Source organism: Oncorhynchus clarkii, chromosome 4 (genome assembly GCF_045791955.1).
Source record: "Oncorhynchus clarkii lewisi isolate Uvic-CL-2024 chromosome 4, UVic_Ocla_1.0, whole genome shotgun sequence".
Classification (NCBI taxonomy): domain Eukaryota; kingdom Metazoa; phylum Chordata; class Actinopteri; order Salmoniformes; family Salmonidae; genus Oncorhynchus; species Oncorhynchus clarkii.
This window is the reverse complement of record NC_092150.1, coordinates 61563318-61583550: the sequence shown is the minus strand read 5'-3', so window position 1 is coordinate 61583550 and position 20233 is coordinate 61563318. Positions and strand designations below refer to the sequence as shown.

Genomic DNA, 20233 nt, shown 5'->3' with positions numbered 1-20233 from the left:
GTGCAGCATCCGCTTGGGTGATGCCTCAGCAGCTCTGGGCACCAGAAAGCTCACCACACAAAGATCAGGAACTGGCATGACAGGTTAAAGTACAAAAGCGGGTACTGTTTCCACAAATAAGAATTTGTTCTTAACTGACTTGCCTAGTAAAATAAAGGTAAAAAAAAAAAAAAAAAAAAAAAAAAAAAAAAAAAAAAAAAGAAAAGTATTACATTTGTAATGCACTTTTCATTATACAGAATCATCTCAAAGTGCATTATTTGCATTTCATTGACACATTTTTTTCCTCAAACAAAAACATTAGCCAGTTACCTAGCTAACTAACCAAGCCAAGAGTTGACCTATCAGTCAATCTGCAAATCTGTGGCTCAAAACCAGCAGTTATACGCAATAAAACTTGTTTTTGTAACCAAATGATTTTGTTTTCGATAACAATCAAAACCAAATGTCACCACATTCCCTATATAGTACAGTGGTGGAAAAAGCACAACATTTACATACTTGAGTAAAAGTTAAGATACCTTAAAAGAAAATGACTCAAGTTAAAGTGAAAGTCACCCAGTAAAATACTACTTGAGTAAAAGTCTAAAAGTATTTGGTTTCAAATGTACTTAGGTATCAAAAGCAAAAGTATAAATCATTTAAAATTCCTTATATTAAGCAAACCAGACTGCACAATTTTCTTACATATGTTTTTAATTTACAGAATGCCAGGGCCACACTACAACACTCAGACATAATTTACAAATTAAGCTTTTGTTTAGTGAGTCCGCCAGATCATAGGCAGTAGGGATGACCAGGGATGTTCTCTTGATAAGTGTGTGAATTAGACAAATTTCCTGCCCTGCTAAGCATTCAAAATGTAACGAGTACAGTTGGGTGTCAGGGAAATTGTAAGGAGCAAAAAAGTACAGAACTTTCTTTCGGAATATAGTGGAGTAAAAGTAAAAGTGGTCAAGAAAATATAATATACCCCAAAAAAACTTCTTAAGTAGTACTTTCAAGTATTTTTACTTAAGTAGTTTACACCACTGGTAGTGCACTACTCTTGACCAGAGCTTGTACACTATATAGGGAATAAGGTGTCATTTGGAACTCATAAAGCTTTGAGGTTCTCGAGCCAGCCCTCATTTTTATGCAGGGCACATACGGCGGTGACATCCTTGATTAACGGAATACACACAGGCTGGGATTTCAGCAGGAACGCTGGGGAAACTATTCAACAGTCAGGACTACCTGAAACATGTTATAATGGAGAGGTGTTTAGTATTATGTCATGTCTTGGTTCAGTTATAGCTAGGTCACACACTCACCAGATATGGCATCTTTAAACCTGGAATCCTTATTGGTGAAACAGACATGTTCGTTTGCGATGTTATGACAACAGACATTTTGTTTCCCACTCCGACATCAGTGCACGTGAGATAGTAGAGCACTATGTACTGTAAAACATTTTACCATGCTGCGCAATGCTCCTCAGATCTGCCCACAACAAAAACAATAACAACATTGGTAGGGCGCCCAGTATCGCTGTTTCCCCCTACGGCTAATTCCGTGTTTTAGTGCAACAATAACAAAGCATCTGCCCACTAGTTTAAGTAAAAAGCTGAAGAATGAGCCTCGAGAAATGTAACCACTCTCAATTAATATACAGGGCTATAGATGCAAGGACTGACCAACCACGTTGAGGCTATACAGTGTTTGTTTCCAAACATTTGGAGTAAAACAAGCTTGTATTTTGGGTTATGATGGGGGTACGACAGTTAAACCAAGCTCATGAGGCATTTACAGGTTTTATTCTAATTGGTATATACAACTAATTTAATTCCAGAAATGGATGTAGCAACTAAGGATTCTAGCTTTAAACTGGTTTCATGTCATAGCAAGGCAATGTTATGAACAGTTCTAAGTACAAGGAGAATGTTGGCACCATCATGTGGTAAGAATGGTCAATTACACTTTGGAAGAATGAGGTTGAAATTGCGTTGTAATATAACTTTAAAGAGCGACTGCCTTCAAAAAGTAACGAAGTCCTTTGAAAACGGCCTACGTGGCATTGATACGAGCCGAACAGTCATTATGGTGTCAAAAATTGACGTGTAAATAGGATAACTTTGGTCATAACGTCAGTCTTGTCTAAAACGGAGTTTGGAACATCCGTGCGTCACAACGGGTAAATGAAGGTTGGGTTTTGATTAGATTATGTACATTTGCCAACTGACATGGGATGAAAAGCTGTCAACACTAATTAGATTTCGTGGATAAAGTCGAGAGCCATGCGTCCTCCGAAACACGACCCTGCCAAGCCGCACTATTTCTTGACACACTGAACGCGATGAAACAAGACATCCCGGCAGGCCAAACCCTCCCCTAACCCGGACGACGCTGGACCAATTTTGCGTCCGGTCTCTGCGACACAGCCCGGGATCGAAGCCGGATCTGTTGTGGCGCCTCTACACCACTGCGGTGCCTTAAACTGCTGTGCCACTCTGGAGGCCCGTTGAAATCGCGTTTTTCTAATGTGCAACAGAAAAACACGTGTCAATCGGAGTGTGGCTCTTTAAAACAATGTATTACAAAACAGAATATATCAGCGGATTTAGTGTCCCTTGACCGAAACTGTTGGCAACATGTTATCAAATAATTCAAAATTATAATTAAAATGAGCTATTCAGAACAAGGGATGGCACACAATGTTACTGAGGAAAAATATAAACACAACATGCAACAATTTCACTGGGTTACAGTTCATGTAAGGAAATCAGTCAACTGGAGTTATTTAGGCCCTAATCTATGGATTTCACATGACTGGGCAGGGGCGCAGCCTTGGGTGGGCATAGGCCCAGCCAATCGGAATTAGTTTTCCCCCACAAAAAGCCTTCAATACAGACAGAAATACTCCTCAATTTCATCTGTCCAGGTGGTTGGTCTCAGACGATCCCACGGGTAAAGAAGCCGGATGTGGAGGTCCTGGGCTTGCGCGGTTAAACGTGGTCTGCGGTTGTGAGGCTGGTTGGACATACTGACACATTTTTGAAAATGACGGAGGCGGGTTATGGTAGAGAAATAAATATAAAATTATCTGGCAACAGCTCTGGTGGACATTATTGCAGTCAGCATGCCAATTGCATGCTTCCTCAAAACTTGTGCAGTTTTGTCACAACACTATGTCTCGTGACAAAACTGCACATTTTAGTGGACTTTTGTCACCACCACAAGTTGCACCTGTGAAAGGATCATGCTGTTTAATCAGCTTCTTAAAATGCCACACCTGTCAGGCAGATGAATTATCTTGGCAAAGGAGAAATGCTCACTAACAGGGATGTAAACAAATGCGTACAATTTGAGAGAAGCTGTGTGTGTATGGGGTCTTTCAGGGGTATTTTATTTCAGCTCATGAAGCATGGGACCAACACTTTACATGTTGCGTTTATATTTTTTGTTCAGTGTAGATTCTCACCACAGATTACTTATTAAAACAAATGTATACAAAAAAAAAAGAGTCTTATTCTTATGTATCAAACATGACATTAATTTCATCTTTCAATAAACACATTTAAGGAAACAATCTTGTTTTTCTGATAAAGTGTACACTTGCATACAGGTTATGATCTACACGTACAAATCAGACATTTTTAAAAACGTATAAAATATTTGATAAAGTGATTGGTAATTATCAACAAGCACTTGGACAATTCCGGTCTCACCAAATAAGTCCAGTGTCAAAACCTTCCAGTCATTGATCCATGAAAGAGGCATGTTAGAATGAGAAAGAAGGTGGCACAATCCAACACCTCCGATACATCATTCAATCAACAAAAGGCCACTGCAGTGTGGAGAGCAAGCAGTCTGCCCGGTTATTCAATTCCAGTTCCTATTGCACAATAACAGCATCCCCACTATGACATACATAGACATTAGGTGAATGTACAATAAGATTTACTCTCTAAATCCTTCCCTCAAAATCCAATTCTGTCCAGTTGAATCATATCTACTCTTTCTGTGAAAATATTCTATCAACATTACTCGGTCATTCCAATCTATTCACGAGTGTTCAGTGACATAGTGCCCTCTCTCACCATGCTTCAGAGTGGATAATGCAAAACCAACAACATACGCCTGATGAATACTTGGCAGCCAAGCAGTGGAAGAATGCGGAGTGAATGCAGAACTATTTTGCCAAATCTAGATAGCTCCATCAGTCTTACCGGAGAGCAGCTGTTGTTATGAAAGCCCAACCTGGCCACGCACGGAGTTTGTGACTTCATCAAAGAGCATCTAGTTTGTTTAGCAGTCTCAGTATCACCCATTTAAAAGTGCATTAAGTTTGGCGAACAAAATCTTAACTAGTGGGAGTGTCACAAACGACAGTTACAATAGAGGATTATCAGTCATAGTCATGTCGGACTTTCTTTAATAACAATACATGAGCAGCCAAATTAAACCTCCACAAACAATATTTTCTGATCAAACATTATATGGTCCCACGTGTTCGTCCGCCAAATATAATCCTAAAAAAAATAGATATTCAACCATAATGTGATCAGGGAGAGGGCAGTTCAACTATGCTAAAATCAATGCTATCTGCATGCTAGATACAAACTGTTGGGAGTATGAAATACCCTTCATATTTGATTATATTACTTGTGGCACAGTGGACATACCCTACTTTCCTCTGCTGACCCATGAGCAGAGCATCATTGATCCCTGTATACAGTACAGTACTAATAATGGTTGGCGTCATCGTAGGAGGTCACATCCAGGTCAAAGAAGTCCTCTAGCTTCCACTGTAGGGTCTCAAAGGTGGGTCTGTCGTTCTCATTCTCCTTCCAGCAGTCAGACATGATCTCATACATCACCTTGGGACAGCGTAATGGGTTCGGCATCCTGTAGCCTGTGGGCAGCTTCTGGACCACCTCGTAGTTGGTCATGGCTGGAACAATAACAGGGGACCATAGTTCTGATCTCACACGGTAACACAATCTAACCTGATGCTGTGCATTTAGTGTGGATAAACTATGAACGCTCCCTTGAAATTGCATGTGGTGTACAAATAGGTGTTTTTTTTTAACTGTTGACTGTAGTGCATGCTACTCATACAATATTTCTGCCCCGCCCACTGACATTATTATACACTCAAAAATTCCACGGTAGTAAATAACAGGATTAACACTGACTGATTACACCAGCTTTATTTTCTATAGAGTAATACATTAAACATGCATGTAAAAGTCTTACTTGGATAGGGCATCCCACCGAAGGTCATGATCTCATATAGCAGAATGCCGAAGGACCACACGTCAGACTTGATGGTGAACTTGCCGCTGTGGATGGCCTCTGGGGCGGTCCATTTCACAGGGAACTTAGTGCCCTCTTTAGCTTCGTAAACGTTGTCACTCTCCATCTAAAACAACAGGAATAAAATCTGAATCCTCAATACTACATTTTTGACAAACCGTCCCAACTAATAACAAAATATCCCCTTCTCTTGTTTTTCTTACAAAAAGATAGAGATACCCACCATGAAGACTCTGGCGAGGCCAAAGTCAGCCACCTTGCAAATGTTGTTCTCTCCCACCAGAACGTTGCGGGCTGCCAGGTCTCTGTGGATGTAGTTCTGCAGCTCCAGGTAAGCCATCCCAGCAGCCACCTGGGCCGCCATCTCTAGCTGGTCTGAGATTACCAGCTGCGTACCCTTGTCCTCTGTGGAGGAGGCGAGAAGGTAAGTACCATGGTCAGAGAACTGATATTTCATTCTAATGAGTGCTTAAGTCAAATGTTATAGTACAATTTCCAGAATAACAGTGTGCATGCAAAAGTATGACTATGTGATTATTTGTAAAAGTTTCGAGTCCCCCCCAAAACAATTGATAGTAATGGCCGAACGTCTGAATTTGTGCCCGTGTGTAAGGGCATCTAGTAAAATATAGGGGATGTAATGCAGACAGTCTCGGGGCCACCAACATCAATTTCACATGGCCGCTCCAAGAGGTGACTATCCCTCTGACAGGCAATGACACTGCATATTTCACGCTATGGCACAGCATCTCACATTGGGAGAAAAACACAAGGAGTGCTGGCAGTCACCAGGGAGTCCATAACATCAGATCATCTTAAATATACAGTGCATTCGGAAAGTATTCAGACCCCTTTACTTTTTCCACATTCTGTTATATTACAGCCTTATTCTAAAATTGATTAAATAGTTATTTCCCTCTCAATCTACACACAATACCCCATAATGACAAAGTGAACAGGTTTTTCAAAATATATATATTTTTAACATTTACATAAATATTCAGACCCTTCACTCAGCACTTTGTTGAAGCACCTTAGGCAGCAATTACAGCCTCAAGGCTTCTTGGGTATGACCCAACAAGCTTGGCACACCTGTACTTGGGGAGTTTCTCCCATTCTTCTCTGCAGATCCACTCAAGCTCTGTCAGGTTGGATGTGTGCTTAGGGTCTTTGTCCTGTTGGAAGGTGAACCTTCGCCCCAGTCTGAAGTCCTAAGCACGTTTTCATCAACTCTCTCTGTACTTTGCACCGTTCATATTTCCCTCTATCCTGACTAGTCTCCCAGTTCCTGCCGCTGAAGAACATCCCCACAGCATGATGCTGCCTCCACCATGCTTCACCGTAGGGATGGTGCCAGGTTTCCTCCATATGTGACACTTGGCATTCAGGCCAAAGAGTTTAATCTTGGTTTAATTAGACCAGAGAATCTTGTTTCTCATGATCTGAGTCTTTAGGTGCCTTTTGGTAAATGCCAAGCAGGCTGTCATGTGCCTTTAACTAAGGAATGGCTTCAGTCTGGCAACTCTACCATAAAGGCCTGATTGGTGGAGTGGTGCAGAGATGGTTGTCCTTCTGGAAGGTTCTCCCATCTCCACAGAGGAACTCTGGAGCTCTGTCAGAGTGACCATTGGGTTCTTGGTCACCTCCCTGACCAAGGCCCTTCTCTCCCGATTGTTCTGTTTGGCTGGGCGGCCAGATCTAGGAAGAGTCTTGGTGGTTCCAAACTCCTTCCATGTAAGAATGATGGAGGCCACTGTGTTCTTGAGGACCTTCAATGCTGCAGAAATGTTTTGGTACCCTTCCCCATGCCTTGACACAATCCTCTCTCGGAGTTCTACGGACAATTCCTTCAACCTCATGGCTTGGTTTTTGCTCTGACATGCACTGTCAACTGTGGGACCTTATATAGATAGACAGGTATGTGCCTTTCCAAATCATGTCCAATCAATTTATTTTATTACAGGTGGACTCCAATCAAGTTGTAGAAACATCTCAAGGATGATCAATGGTAACAGGGATGCCCGGAGCTCAATTTAGAGTCTTGTAGCAAAGGGTCTGAATACTTATGTAAATAATATTTTTTATAAATTTGCAAAAAAAATAAAATAATTTGTCATTATGGGGTATTGTGTGAAGACTGATGAGGACATTTAAAAAAAAATGAAAATTCAATTTTAGAATATGGCTGTAACATAACAAATTGAGGAAAAAGGGAAGTGGTCTGAACACTTTCTGAATGCACTGGGTGTAACTTTCAAACTACAGAAGCATGGCCCGTATGATGCATGTTGCATATTCTTTACAGGCAACTGTATCACACAAAGTGAAGAGGGAGCAAAACTGTAGCTTCTTTTGGTTGTTGCCAAATGTACACTTCATCCAAAACATCCCCTATACACATCACTCAGTTACATAAGTTAAAGAAAATTCTGTACTGTATTTCAACTCTTGCCACAGGCACATTGTTGAGGTGGTGTTCTAATCTAAACGGCCAACAACAACCAGGGTCTGGTCCACTGAGGAAAGTGCAGTGGTCTTGTATGTAGGTAGGTTACAATGCAATACACTAGTGTGTTCTTACTTTGGAGATAATCCAGCAGACTGCCATTCTTCATGAGCTCTGTGATGATGTAGATGGGTTCCTCCACAGTACACACAGCGTAGAGCTGGATCAGTTTGGGGTGCCGCAGTGTCTTCATGATATGGGCCTCCTGTAGGAAGTCCTTCGCGTCCATGGTGCCTAGGATATCAAGAACATGTATACGTTGTATTGCACTCTAACACGAGCTGGAATTCAAACCAACCTGCACTGTGACGAGAAAGTGTAGTCAAAAACAGGATTTTCCTGTGTTTCATGTGATGAACAAAAATATAAACACAACAAATTCAAAGTTTTTACCTTACATGGTTCACCACTTTATTTTAAGAATGTGAAATGTCAGAATAATAGTAGAGAGAATGATTTGTTAAAGCTCTTATTTCTTTCATCACATTCCCAGTGGGTCAGAAGTTTACATACACTCAATTAGTATTTGGTAGCACTGCCTTTAAATTGTTTAACAAGGGTCAAACGTTTCAGGTAGCCTTTCATAAGCTTCCCACAATAAGTTGGGTAAATTTTGGCCCATTCACCTGACAGAGCTGGTGTAACTGAGTCAGGTTTGTAGGCCTCCTTGCTCGGCAAAAACGCTTATTTAGTTCTACCCACAAATTTTCTATGGGATTGAGGTCAGGGCTTGGTGATGGCCACTCCAATAACTTTACTTTGTTGTCCTATAGCCATTTTGCCACAACTTTGGAAGTATGCTTGGGGTCATTGTCCATTTTGAAGACCCATTTGCGACCAAGCTTTAACTTCCTGACTGATGTCTTGAGATGTTGCTTCAATATATCCACATAATTTTCTTTCCCCATGATACCATCTATTTTGTGAAGAGCACCAGTCCCTCCTGCAGCAAGGCACACCCACAACATGATGCTGCCACCCCCGTGCTTCACGATTGGATGGTGTTTTTCGGCTTGCAAGCCTCCCCCTTTTCCCTCCAAACATAAGGATGGTCATTATGGCCAAACAGTTATATTTTTGTTTCATCAGATCAGAAGACATTTCTCCAAAAAGTACGATCTTTGTCCCCATGTGCAGTTGCAAACTGTAGTCTGTCTTTTTTATGGCGGTTTTGGAGCAGTGGATTCTTTCTTGCTGAGCAGCGTTTCAGGTTATGTCGATATAGGACTTGTTTTACTGTGAATATAGATACTTTGTACCTGTTTCCTCCAGCATCTTCACAAGGTCCTTTGCTGTTGTTCTGGGATTGATTTGCACTTTTCGCACCAAAGTACGTTAATCTCCAGGAGACAGAATGTGTCTCCTTCCTGAGCAGTATGACGGCTGCATGGTCCCATAGTGTTTATACTTGCGTACTATTGTTTTTACAGATGAATGTGGTACCTTCAGGCGTTTGGAAATTGCTCTCAAGGATGAACCAGACATGTGGAGGTCTACAATTTTTTTTCAGAAGTCTTGGCTGATTTCTTTTGATTTTCCCATGATGTCAAGCAAAGAGGCACTGAGTTTGAAGGTAGGCCTTGAAATACATCGAAGTGGTTTACCTCCATTTGACTCAAATTATAACAATTAGCCTATCAGAAGCTTCTAAAGCCATGACATCATTTTCTGGAATTTTCCAAGCTGTTTAAAAGGCACAGTCAACTTAGCGTATGTAAACTTCTGACCCACTGGAATTGTGATACAGTGAATTATAAGTGAAATAATCTGCCTGTAAACAATTCTTGGAAAAATGACTTGTGTCATGCACAAAGTAGATGTCCGAACCGACTTGCCAAAACTATAGTTTGTTCACAAGAAATTTGTGGAGTGGTTGAAAAACAAGTTTTAATGACTCCAACCTAAGTGTATGTAAACTTCAACTGTATGTATGTATGTATGTATGTATGTATGTATGTATGTATGTATGTAAATAAAATAAAAAATAAGGTAGGGTGTGGATAGGAAAATCAGTCAGTATCTGGTGTGACCACCATTTGCCTCATGTAGTACATCTTGTTCAGAGAGTTGATCATGCTGATTGTGGAATGTTGTCCCACTCCTCTGCAATGGCTGTGCGAAGTTGCTGGATATCAACGGGAACTGGAACATGCTATCGTACACGTCGATCCAGAGCATCCCAAACATGCTCAACGGGTGACATGTCTGGTGAATATGCAGGCCATGGCCAGCTTCCAGGAATTGTGTACAGATCCTTGAGACATGGGGCCGTGAAATATCATGTTGAAACATGAGGTGATGGCGGCGGATGAATGGCACGACAATGGGCCTCAGGATCTCGTCACAGTATCTCTGCAATCAAATTTCCAGCGATAAAATGAATGCCCATTTCACTCTTTTCACAACGTTAACATCAGCAAACCGCTCCTCCACACAACTCCATACACGTGGTCTGCGGTTGTGAGGCCGGTTGGACGTATTGACATTTTCTCTAAAACGACATTGGTCGAGAAATTAACATTTCATTTTCTGGCAACAGTTTAGGTGGACATTCCTGCAGTCAGCATGCCAATTGCACACTCCCGCAAAACTAGAGACATCTGTGGCATTGTGTTGTGTGACAAAACTGCACATTTTAGAGTGGTCTTTTATTGTCCCCAGCACAATGTGCACCTGTGTAATGATAATCCTGTTTAATCAGCTTCTTGATATGCCACACTTGTCAGGTGGATGGATTATCTCGGCAAAGGAGAAATGCTCACGAACAGGGATGTAAACTAATTTGTGAAAAAGATTGAGAAATAAGCTTTTTGTGCGTATGGCACATATCTGGGCTTTTTAATTTCAGCTCATGAAACATGGGTCCAACACATTACCTGTTGCATATATTTTTTTGTTCAGTGTATATACAGTACTTAATGATTTGATATTGAGATAAAAACAACTGCATTTGAACTTTAAGGCGATTAAGGATTTGAAATAACTTGATTTTATGGGTTTGAGTCCTGTGTTTGTGTTGTACAGGCTATTTACCAGGTTTGAGGGTCTTCACTGCTACTGCAGTGGTGTCGTTCCAGAGGCCTTCATGAACCTCTCCAAATTGCCCAGCGCCCAGTTTATTCAGCAGTTTGACAGACGTCCGGTCTATCTCCCAGTGGTCGGCAGTGTTGTAGGACAGACCATGGGTCTGAGGCACCTCCATCTGACACGAGAGAGATACAACAAATCAGCAGAGACAGAGGAACTGTCCCAAAGTAGAACCTGACACCCTGTTCTCTTTACTGTTCAGGAAAACCACATGACTTTTGTTCTATTTTCCTTGAACGGTTAATGGTGCTATACACGGTTGACACGGAACAGCATCAGGCTATTGTATTAGGCCAAATATTTGAAGAGGGTTTCTGTGATCTAGATATCTTTAGCAAATTTGCCAGGCACATTAATTGCATAAAGTGTGTGTACATCAATTCAGATCAAGAGGGCCACTAAACAAATCTGATTTATCGCAATCACATGATACTAGAGGTCGACCGATTATGATTTTTCAACGCCGATACCGATTATTGGAGGACCAAAAAAGCCGATACCGATTTAAGCGGCCGATTTTTATTTTTTGTTTATTTTTATTTATTTGTAACTATTGGATGTTCTTATAGGCACTTTAGTATTTCCAGTGTAACAGTATAGCTTCCGTCCCTCTCCTCGCTCCTACCTGGGCTCGAACCAGGAACACAACGACAACAGCCACCCTCGAAGCATCGTTACCCATCGCTCCACAAAAGCTGCGGCCTTTGCAGAGCAAGTGGAACAACCACTCCAAGTCACAGGGCGAGTGACGTTTGAAACGCTATTAGCGCGCACCCCGCTAACTAGCTAGCCATTTCACATCGGTTACACCAGCCTAATCTCGGGAGTTGATAGGCTTGAAGTCATAAACAGCTGCTGGCAAACGCACTAAAGTGCTGTTTGAATGAATGCTTACGAGCTTGCTGCTGCCTACCATCGCTCAGTCAGACTGCTCTATCAAATCATAGACTTAGTTATAACATAACACACAGAAATATGAGCCTTATGTCATTAATATGGTCGAATCCGGAAACTATCATCTCGAAAATAAGAAGTTTATTCTTTCAGTGAAATACGGAATCTTTCCGTACTTTATCTAACGAGTGGCATCCATAAGTCTAAATATTCCTGTTACATTGCACAACCTTCAATGTTATGTCATAATTACGTAAAATTCTGGCAAATTAGGCGGCCCAAACTGTTGCATATACACTGACTCTGATTGCAATGAACGCAAGAGAAGTGACACAATTTCACCTGGTTAATATTGCCTGCTAACCTGGATTTCTTATCTAAATATGCAGGTTTAAAAATATATACGTCGGGTATTGATTTTAAGAAAGGCATTGATGTTTATGGTTAGGTACACATTGGAGCAACGATACGCACCGCATCGATTATATGCAACGCAGGACACGCTAGATAAACTAGTAATATCATCAACCATGTGTAGTTAACTAGTGATTATGATTGATTGATGTTTTTTTATAAGATAAGTTTAATACTAGCTAGCAACTTACCTTGGCTTACTGCATTCGCCTAACAGGCAGTCTCCTCGTGGAGTGCAATGAGAAGCAGGTGGTTAGAGCGTTGGACTAGTTAACTGTAAGGTTGCAAGATTGAATCCCCCGAGCTGACAAGGTAAAAATCTGTCCTTCTGCCCCTGAACGAGGCAGTTAACCCACCGTTCCTAGGCCGTCATTGAAAACAAGAATGTGTTCTTAACTGACTTGCCTAGTTAAATAAATATTAAATAAATAAATAAAAATTGGCCAAATCGGTGTCCAAAAATACCGATTTCCGATTGTTATGAAAACGTGTAATCGGCCCTAATTAAATCGGCCATTCCGATTTAATCGGTCGACCTCCACATGGTACAGTAGTTAACAAAGAAAGTCAACGGAACACCATACCTTTTTACATGGTTCAAGCAGCCGTACACAGAGACCATCCTCCTGTTTTGAGTAGTGTTCCACCAACTCCCTCAGAGTTAGGAAGTTCTTGGACGTGGACACGTAGTAGCCTCCAGAGTCCATCTTCCTTACTTTGTAGTGCTTCACTTTGCACTGGTCCAGTACTGAAAGATGCATACAAAAGCATAAGGGCAGAACACTACAAAGTGTGAATGAAGACAGTAGAATCAACCATGGCCATGAAAATGTGTGCCGAAGAGTAAATAAATGGGGAAATGTTAGAATCTGTTTATATGGCCATTATGGAATAATGGGCTGCCTACATGATAAACATAATTTTTTGGTGATTTGGCTCATTGTACTGAAGACGCTCAGAAATTACAAGTCCACAGTAACAGAAAGATGCCGAGACTGAATTCCAAACCCCCAAAAATATTGATTGCAAAGTTAAACAAACCATACAACTATGTACAAGGACTACTTTCAAAGATTTCCACTGAAAACTTAAAAACATATTTACTTGAAGATCAGAGGAAATGTAAAGTTTGGTTAACAGAATAACAGGAACATCTCCCTGAGTTTATTTTCGGGGACCACGTTTTCCAAAAACTCTTAAATATCTGCTCTGAATTAAGATCCAAAGATGGCGGCAGAAAAAAATGGGGTGTCAGTTATGACAGAGTTTGAAAAAAATAAAACTACAAAAACTCAAATGCTGTTGTATTTTGGGTTATTGAACTAGAGTAATTGAAGTGAATTAGCAGCCGCTAACAGAATGACGTCATGGGTCCCTGATCTGTACTATACAGAAATGCATCATTACGAATGTCATTCTCCTCATGGTGATGTAACCCCTAGTACACAAAGGTAGAAAAATGTAATATCCTCTTTTGAATGTTTAGGTATTATTCTACACACGGGCTATTTTTCTAATGAGCTCAAACAAGACCAAATTTGGTTGGTCCGGACCAAATCTGTACCAATCATAGATGTGTATGTTTCGCAAGTTTGGACAGCACAGTAGAATGGAGTACAGTAGAGTTCAGTAAAGTACAGTTCAGTAAATTATACTGTGCTCTACTCTTGTACTAAACTCTACTGACCTACTGTATACACTACTTATCTCTATGTGCTGTCCAAACTTATAAAACAGACACTTATGATTGGTTCAAATTTGGACCGACCAAATTTCAACTACTTTTTAACATCCATGGATGTCCGGTGTCGGTGTTCAGTGGGTGAGAAGGCTGGTTACAGTAAATGGGAAGATATTAATCCAGTTTAAAAATAATAAATATACAACAACAAAAAGTTAAAACAAAACAACTGATTGTATCTTATCAAAGAGAAAAGAAACAGGGAGAAATATATTTTTAAAGCTGTTGTTTAATTTATTTATATTTTTTTTGAGGGGGGGGTGGGAAGAGAGGGGGCTCATGGGTAAGTGTCAGTAGGAACAGGCAGAGTTGACTAACTGGAGAGACGGTCACAGGCAGAGTTGACTAACTGGAGAGACGGTCACCACCGATAAATCCATGATAATCGAAAACTTCAACAAGCATTTCTCAACGGCTGGCCATGCCTTCCTCCTGGCTACTCCAACCTCGGCCAACAATATGTGGACTATCTATAAGTACCTAGGTGTCTGGCTAGACTGTAAACTCTCCTTCCAGACTCATATCAAACATCTCCAATCCAAAATCAAATCTAGAGTTGGCTTTCTATTTCGCAACAAAGCCTCCTTCACTCACGCCGCCAAACTTACCCTAGTAAAACTGACTATCCTACCGATCCTCGACTTCGGCGATGTCATCTACAAAATAGCTTCCAATACTCTACTCAGCAAACTAGATGCAGTTTATCACAGTGCCATCTGTTTTGTTATTAAAGCACCTTATACCACCCACCACTGCGACCTGTATGTTCTAGTCGGTTGGCCCTCGCTACATATTCATCGCCAGACCCACTGGCTCCAGGTCATCTACAAGTCCATGCTAGGTAAAGCTCAGCCTTATCTCAGTTCACTGGTCACGATGGCAACACCCACCCGTAGCATGCGCTCCAGCAGGTGTATCTCACTGATCATCCCTAAAGCCAACACCTCATTTGGCCGCCTTTCCTTCCAGTTCTCTGCTGCCTGTGACTGGAACGAATTGCAAAAATTGCTGAAGTTGGAGACTTTTATTTCCCCTCACCAACTTTAAACATCTGCTATCTGAGCAGCTGCAGCTGTATGAGAATGAGCATGTGCTGCAGCTGTACATAGTCCATCTGTAAATAGCCCACCCAATTGACCTACCTCATCCCCATACTGTTTTTATTTATTTACTTTTCTGCTCTTTTGCACACCAGTATCTCTACTTGCACATGATCATCTGATCATTTATCACTCCAGTGTTAATCTGCTAAATTGTAATTATTCACTCCTATGGGCTATTTATTGCCTACCTCTTCATGCCTTTTGCACACAATGTATATAGACTATTTTTTTCTACTGTGTTATTGACTTGTTTATTGTTTACTCCATGTGTAACTCTGTGTTGTCTGTTCACACTGCTATGCTTTATCTTTACCGGGTCGCAGTTGTAAATGAGAACTTGTTCTCATCTAGCCTACCTGGTTAAATAAAGGTGAAATAAGAATTTAAAAAAAGAGAGGGAGAGCGAGAGCGACAGGGAGAGAGAAAGAGCGACATGGAGAAAAAGAGAGAAGAGCGACAAAGAGAGAAGGAGGGGTTGCCCAGACTGTTTTCACACTTTTGCTTTGACCACCACACCACAGAAAGAGAAAGAAAACAGTGAAAACAGGAGGACAGTAGCAGGCGACCCAACTTTGGTTTGACAACTATGAATTCCCGTTGTAGCCAATTCAGTGGCAGGCATTCTATTACCGATTTGGTAAAAGAATGATATGTTTTAAGCACTTGAATCAAACCACATTGTTATTAGTAAAAACATGAAGTAATTGGTAGGTTTGTTACTTATGTAAACTTTCATTATCCTCCCTCCTCATGAGGGAGAGGAATTAGAAAATATCTTAAAGATATGTGGGCTTTTGGTAACCAAATTACAAGACAATGACAAGACTCAATATTTTTTTTAAACTTACAGAAGGCAAATAATTTCTACAAAACCAGAGCTCCCGAGTGAACCAGCGGTCTAAGGCACTGCATGAGGTGTCACTACAGTCCCTGGTTTGAATCCAGGCTGTATCACATTCGGCCGTGATTGGAAGTCCCAGAGGGCCGCCAACAATTGGCCCAGCACTGTCCGGGTTTGGCTGGGGTAGGCCGTCATTGTAAATAAGCATTTGGTTCTTAACTGACTTGCCTGGTTAAATAAAAGGTTAAATTAATAATATAAATCTTTATATTAGTTGGCAGGGGCCTTTACTTCAATGTGTTTTTATGCATTTCTAATACCTTTTAAGAATTTTTCTGCTAGATGTTTAAGACCCCTTTTCCATTTGTTTGACCAGAAATCAAAATATTTTCTTATTCCTAATTTTTAGGATAGAAAAAGGTTGAAGAATGTATATATGCATTAATAACATAAAAAAATAAACTCTTAGCCTTCCTTTGACACCAAATTTCATGTGCTCCAACTACTTTATATATTAGTTAGTGCTCATGGGGCTTTTTACATTCAAACGCAAATGACTATTATTATGACTATTATTTTATTATATGACTATTATATTATATGACTATTATATTATATGACTATTATTATATGACTATTATTAACATGAACAATGCATCGGTAGATAGCAACACCACTGAACTTCCCTGTAATCAGGTTACTATGAGACTATTGCATTTGTCGTGACTAAGTTTACACACCACTGTAAATGTATACACAAGGGACTTTTTCCTTCCGACAGAAAAGGCCAGCCAGACTCATGTGGCCCTCAACTGATGTTATCACAGTCTCTTTTTGAGAAGTAGAGGTCTCCCTATTTGTTTAACTGTATGACCTTGAACCATCAAACACTTCAGTGCACTATGGGAGGCTGTGATTTACCCAGAGTGAGGCGGGGATTGTTCAGGAACGAAGAAACAACTCGAGTTATTTGTGCATCGAGTTCCCTCCTCGTACCGGGATCACATGGAAATAGACTGATCGAAAAAATAAAACCACAAAATACAATCCTGAACAATAGAACGAAGACACAAAATGTGTCAAACATCACAGTCATTCAAAACCTGTTCCAAGAGCATATTGTGAGAGCCATGGTGGTGGGACAGATCTGAGCTTTAGTCTCTTGCAGACGCGACAAGTACAAGACGACAACGCTGAAACTTACCTGAGAGTGAGAGCTCTCCTTTCTGACTCTCACAGTGTCTGATGAGAAAGGCTCCATGCTGGTTCCCCTCAGACAGAAGCAGCTTCTCAGCATCCACTCTCTTGGTGTCTGCAAAGTACCATCTGTATAGCAGAACAGGAGGAAACAACGGTCAACCCCAGCATCATAGGTATTCACTGGCACTGCACAGTGATATTTACTTGGTGGGTAGGTACATTAAGGTGTTCACCCAGCTTAGGGTTTTTAACAATACATCAAACAGATCTATATGATTGATACTATAGGCATCCACTGATCAAGTTCATTAGTGTATGTACACTATGAGACCGTGATACTTCAGTCAAACAAGTCCTGATTACCAAGACAAAACCCTCAAGGTTTCACAGGATGTATCACAACCGGCCGTCATTGGGAGTCCCATCGGGCGGCGCACAATTGGCCCAGCGTCATCCGGGTTTGGCCGGTGTAGGCAGTCATCGTAAATAAGAATGTGTTCTTAACTGACTTGCCAAGTTAAATAAAGGCTCAATTTAAAACAAATATACATTCCCACAGACAGTGTGTTGAGAAAGGCAAAAACTAGACTGCAGCTTAACTAAAACCAGTTTCATGGGGGTGATCACCAGGACAATACTTGAGCCACACCCAAGATAAAATTACTGACTTTGTTCAGAAGATGGACCCCTCATTAGTTAAATATTTGTTATATATTTATATATATATATATATATATATTTTTTTTAACATATGAAACCCTTTACTTTGAATTGTACGTCTCACTGGCATTGATAAATTGAATAAAAGGTGTGGTTAGTTGTTTTTAATAGGGTATGATAAGATTCATTATTTCCATAATTCTTGAACAGCCCATTTCTGAATTGGTACCTGTTCCATTATTTCAAAGCATGACCCAAACATTACTTTTGACCAAGATACCCAAGCCTGTTCGGTTTGGTCAAAGTTCAGTTTTACTCTACCCAATGTCAAGCCAAGTGCAATTTCCTTGCTTAACCGGTTTCTTTCTATATTTAAACAGTGCACTTGTATGTGTGTTGACCCTACAAACGGTTGTCAAAATGTAAACACAGCTACATGTACATTGAATCTCTTTACAGTTGAATCACTTTTACATTTGTATTTTCATCTGATCTGGATAATTATTAACTCATTCATTGTACTTCCTTGTCAGTGACAATCATTAACTTGTTTGACCAATCACTTAGGTCAAGATACATAGAACGGCGCCAATAGTGTGGCATTTGCCTATTGACTTAATCTGTTCGCAATATGGAAAGTTGGCATGCATTTAACCAAACACTAGCGCTTTGTAATTGTCAAAACAATGGTATTACTGTAGCCTATGTCAACTGTTGGTTAGTTGTGTGTCGTGTGTTTCTTTGAGAGCAGTCACTCAAATCTGAGGCCTCATCAAGGACTAGGTTATGAGGAAGTGCTGGGAATCCATAAAGCACTTACAGTATTGTGACTCATCATATTTTAATTGGGATAATAAACATTCAACACCAGATTGCACCAAGGCTACATAGAACATGCTCATTCTCATAAACTGTGAATGTATACAAATATTTGCCAGATCCTCCTTGGAATGGTCCAGTGGTGTAGGGATACCAACAGGTCAGCTATGATGGTTAATCAAATGAGCACAACAGAAGAGAGTGTCAGAAAGCTAGTGTCCCCTTCTAAAACGATGATTAAGTGATCAGTGGAATCAGGGGTAAAGCAGCTCTGGAACATGCCTCAAGTGTGTGAGTCTTTTCTGCTTTACTCTGGCCTCAAATTGCCCAAGAATAAGTAAAGGTTATAAGGGATGTAGAATGAATTTTAATAGGCTACTCTATTTTCTGTAGCCCATTTTGTTCTTCGCCCTCTTTGAATGAAGCCACCATTCTTCAAACCTGACCTGGTGCTGTTCTAGTCTAGTCTATACAGTAGCATATATCAACTATTTCAATAGAATCATTTTTAAATGGATATTGGTAGGCTACTTACGGCTCCGCATCCAGGCTCTCCACAGGCGCCACATAATTGGCTGGAATGTAACCCTTCTTGGCAGCTGAAATTCCAGTGAGTGCTTTTGCATACCACCAATCACCAGCACCTTTGTCTAGAGCGTCTAACTTGTCCCCAGCATTGAAACTCAAGTCCTCCACGGTTCGCGCAGCATAATCATAGAGGGCGATATAAACGTAGCCAGGTCTCCCAAGGGGTATTGGTGGCAAAGCCCTGTCGGTGGGATGCTCCGCATGAATGTTTTTGATCACCACGATTTCGCTGTTCTCCTTCCCCGGCTCTGATTCTGAAGGCGGTTTAATAAAACACGGGAAAACAGTTTGACAACACCACAAGCACCTACCTAGAATGTCCATTGTGAATACTCACTGGTTTATCATACTAAACCATGTTGTGATGAAATAAAATGTTAGCCGTCCCTTTTGGCGTTTATATTCCACTTCGGTTACAACGAATTTCACATCATGGATTGGATCCTAAAAAGTTTCACTCATTCCAGAAACGTCTTGTCAACCCTGGTCTTTGGACTGGAATAGCACAAAAACACAATGACCAACAGTAAATAAAGCGATTTATTGCACGAGGCCAACAGTCACCATGTTTCCTGGTTAGCCTACTTAAATTTCTCAATCTTCTGCTGAGGAGACCTGTGTGCACTTTGAGCGCAACCCGCAAGGGGTGTTTACTTCCATTGCACCGCCTGCAGTGCAATAATAGCGTACCTGTATCCAGTGGCGGTTCTAGACCATTTCAACTGGGGGGGCCAGTTGTACTGTAAGAGGGGCCAGTTACATTAGACGTTATTGTTGTCATATCGTTTTCTTCACTGCATTGCAGGCATTAGCAGGAAAAAGATCATGTTGGTAATCATTCAACAATGTATTTGCATTTTCTGTCTAATAATGAAGGTAAAAAAAGAATGATAGCAAAAATTAGTTATGTAAAAATTATTGCATACTCCACATGTAGGGCCTCAAGGGGGTCCAAAATTGTTGTCACACTGCCCCCCCCCCCCCCCCCCCCCCCCCCCCATGTATCAGGTTTATCTCTGAATGTTAGGAAAGTGAATTATTTGCGTTGAAAAGATGTGACTTAAATCCCTGTAAAATATGTG

The 20233-nt window shown here is 40.8% G+C and overlaps 1 protein-coding gene across 1 annotated transcript; it reads right to left on the bottom strand.

Moving 5' to 3' along the window:
• Window positions 1–3358: 3358 nt before the first annotated feature.
• Window positions 3359–19755, bottom strand: LOC139407047 (tyrosine-protein kinase FRK-like). Its single transcript, XM_071150351.1, has 8 exons — window positions 19099–19755; window positions 17089–17210; window positions 12784–12947; window positions 10838–11006; window positions 7880–8038; window positions 5522–5703; window positions 5239–5404; window positions 3359–4933 (listed from the first exon to the last, which is right to left on the bottom strand). The coding sequence occupies exons 1-8, from the start codon at window positions 19473–19475 to the stop codon at window positions 4725–4727; spliced, it is 1548 nt and encodes a 515-aa protein (XP_071006452.1). The 5' UTR covers window positions 19476–19755; the 3' UTR covers window positions 3359–4724.
• Between the last annotated feature and the right edge of the window lie 478 nt (window positions 19756–20233).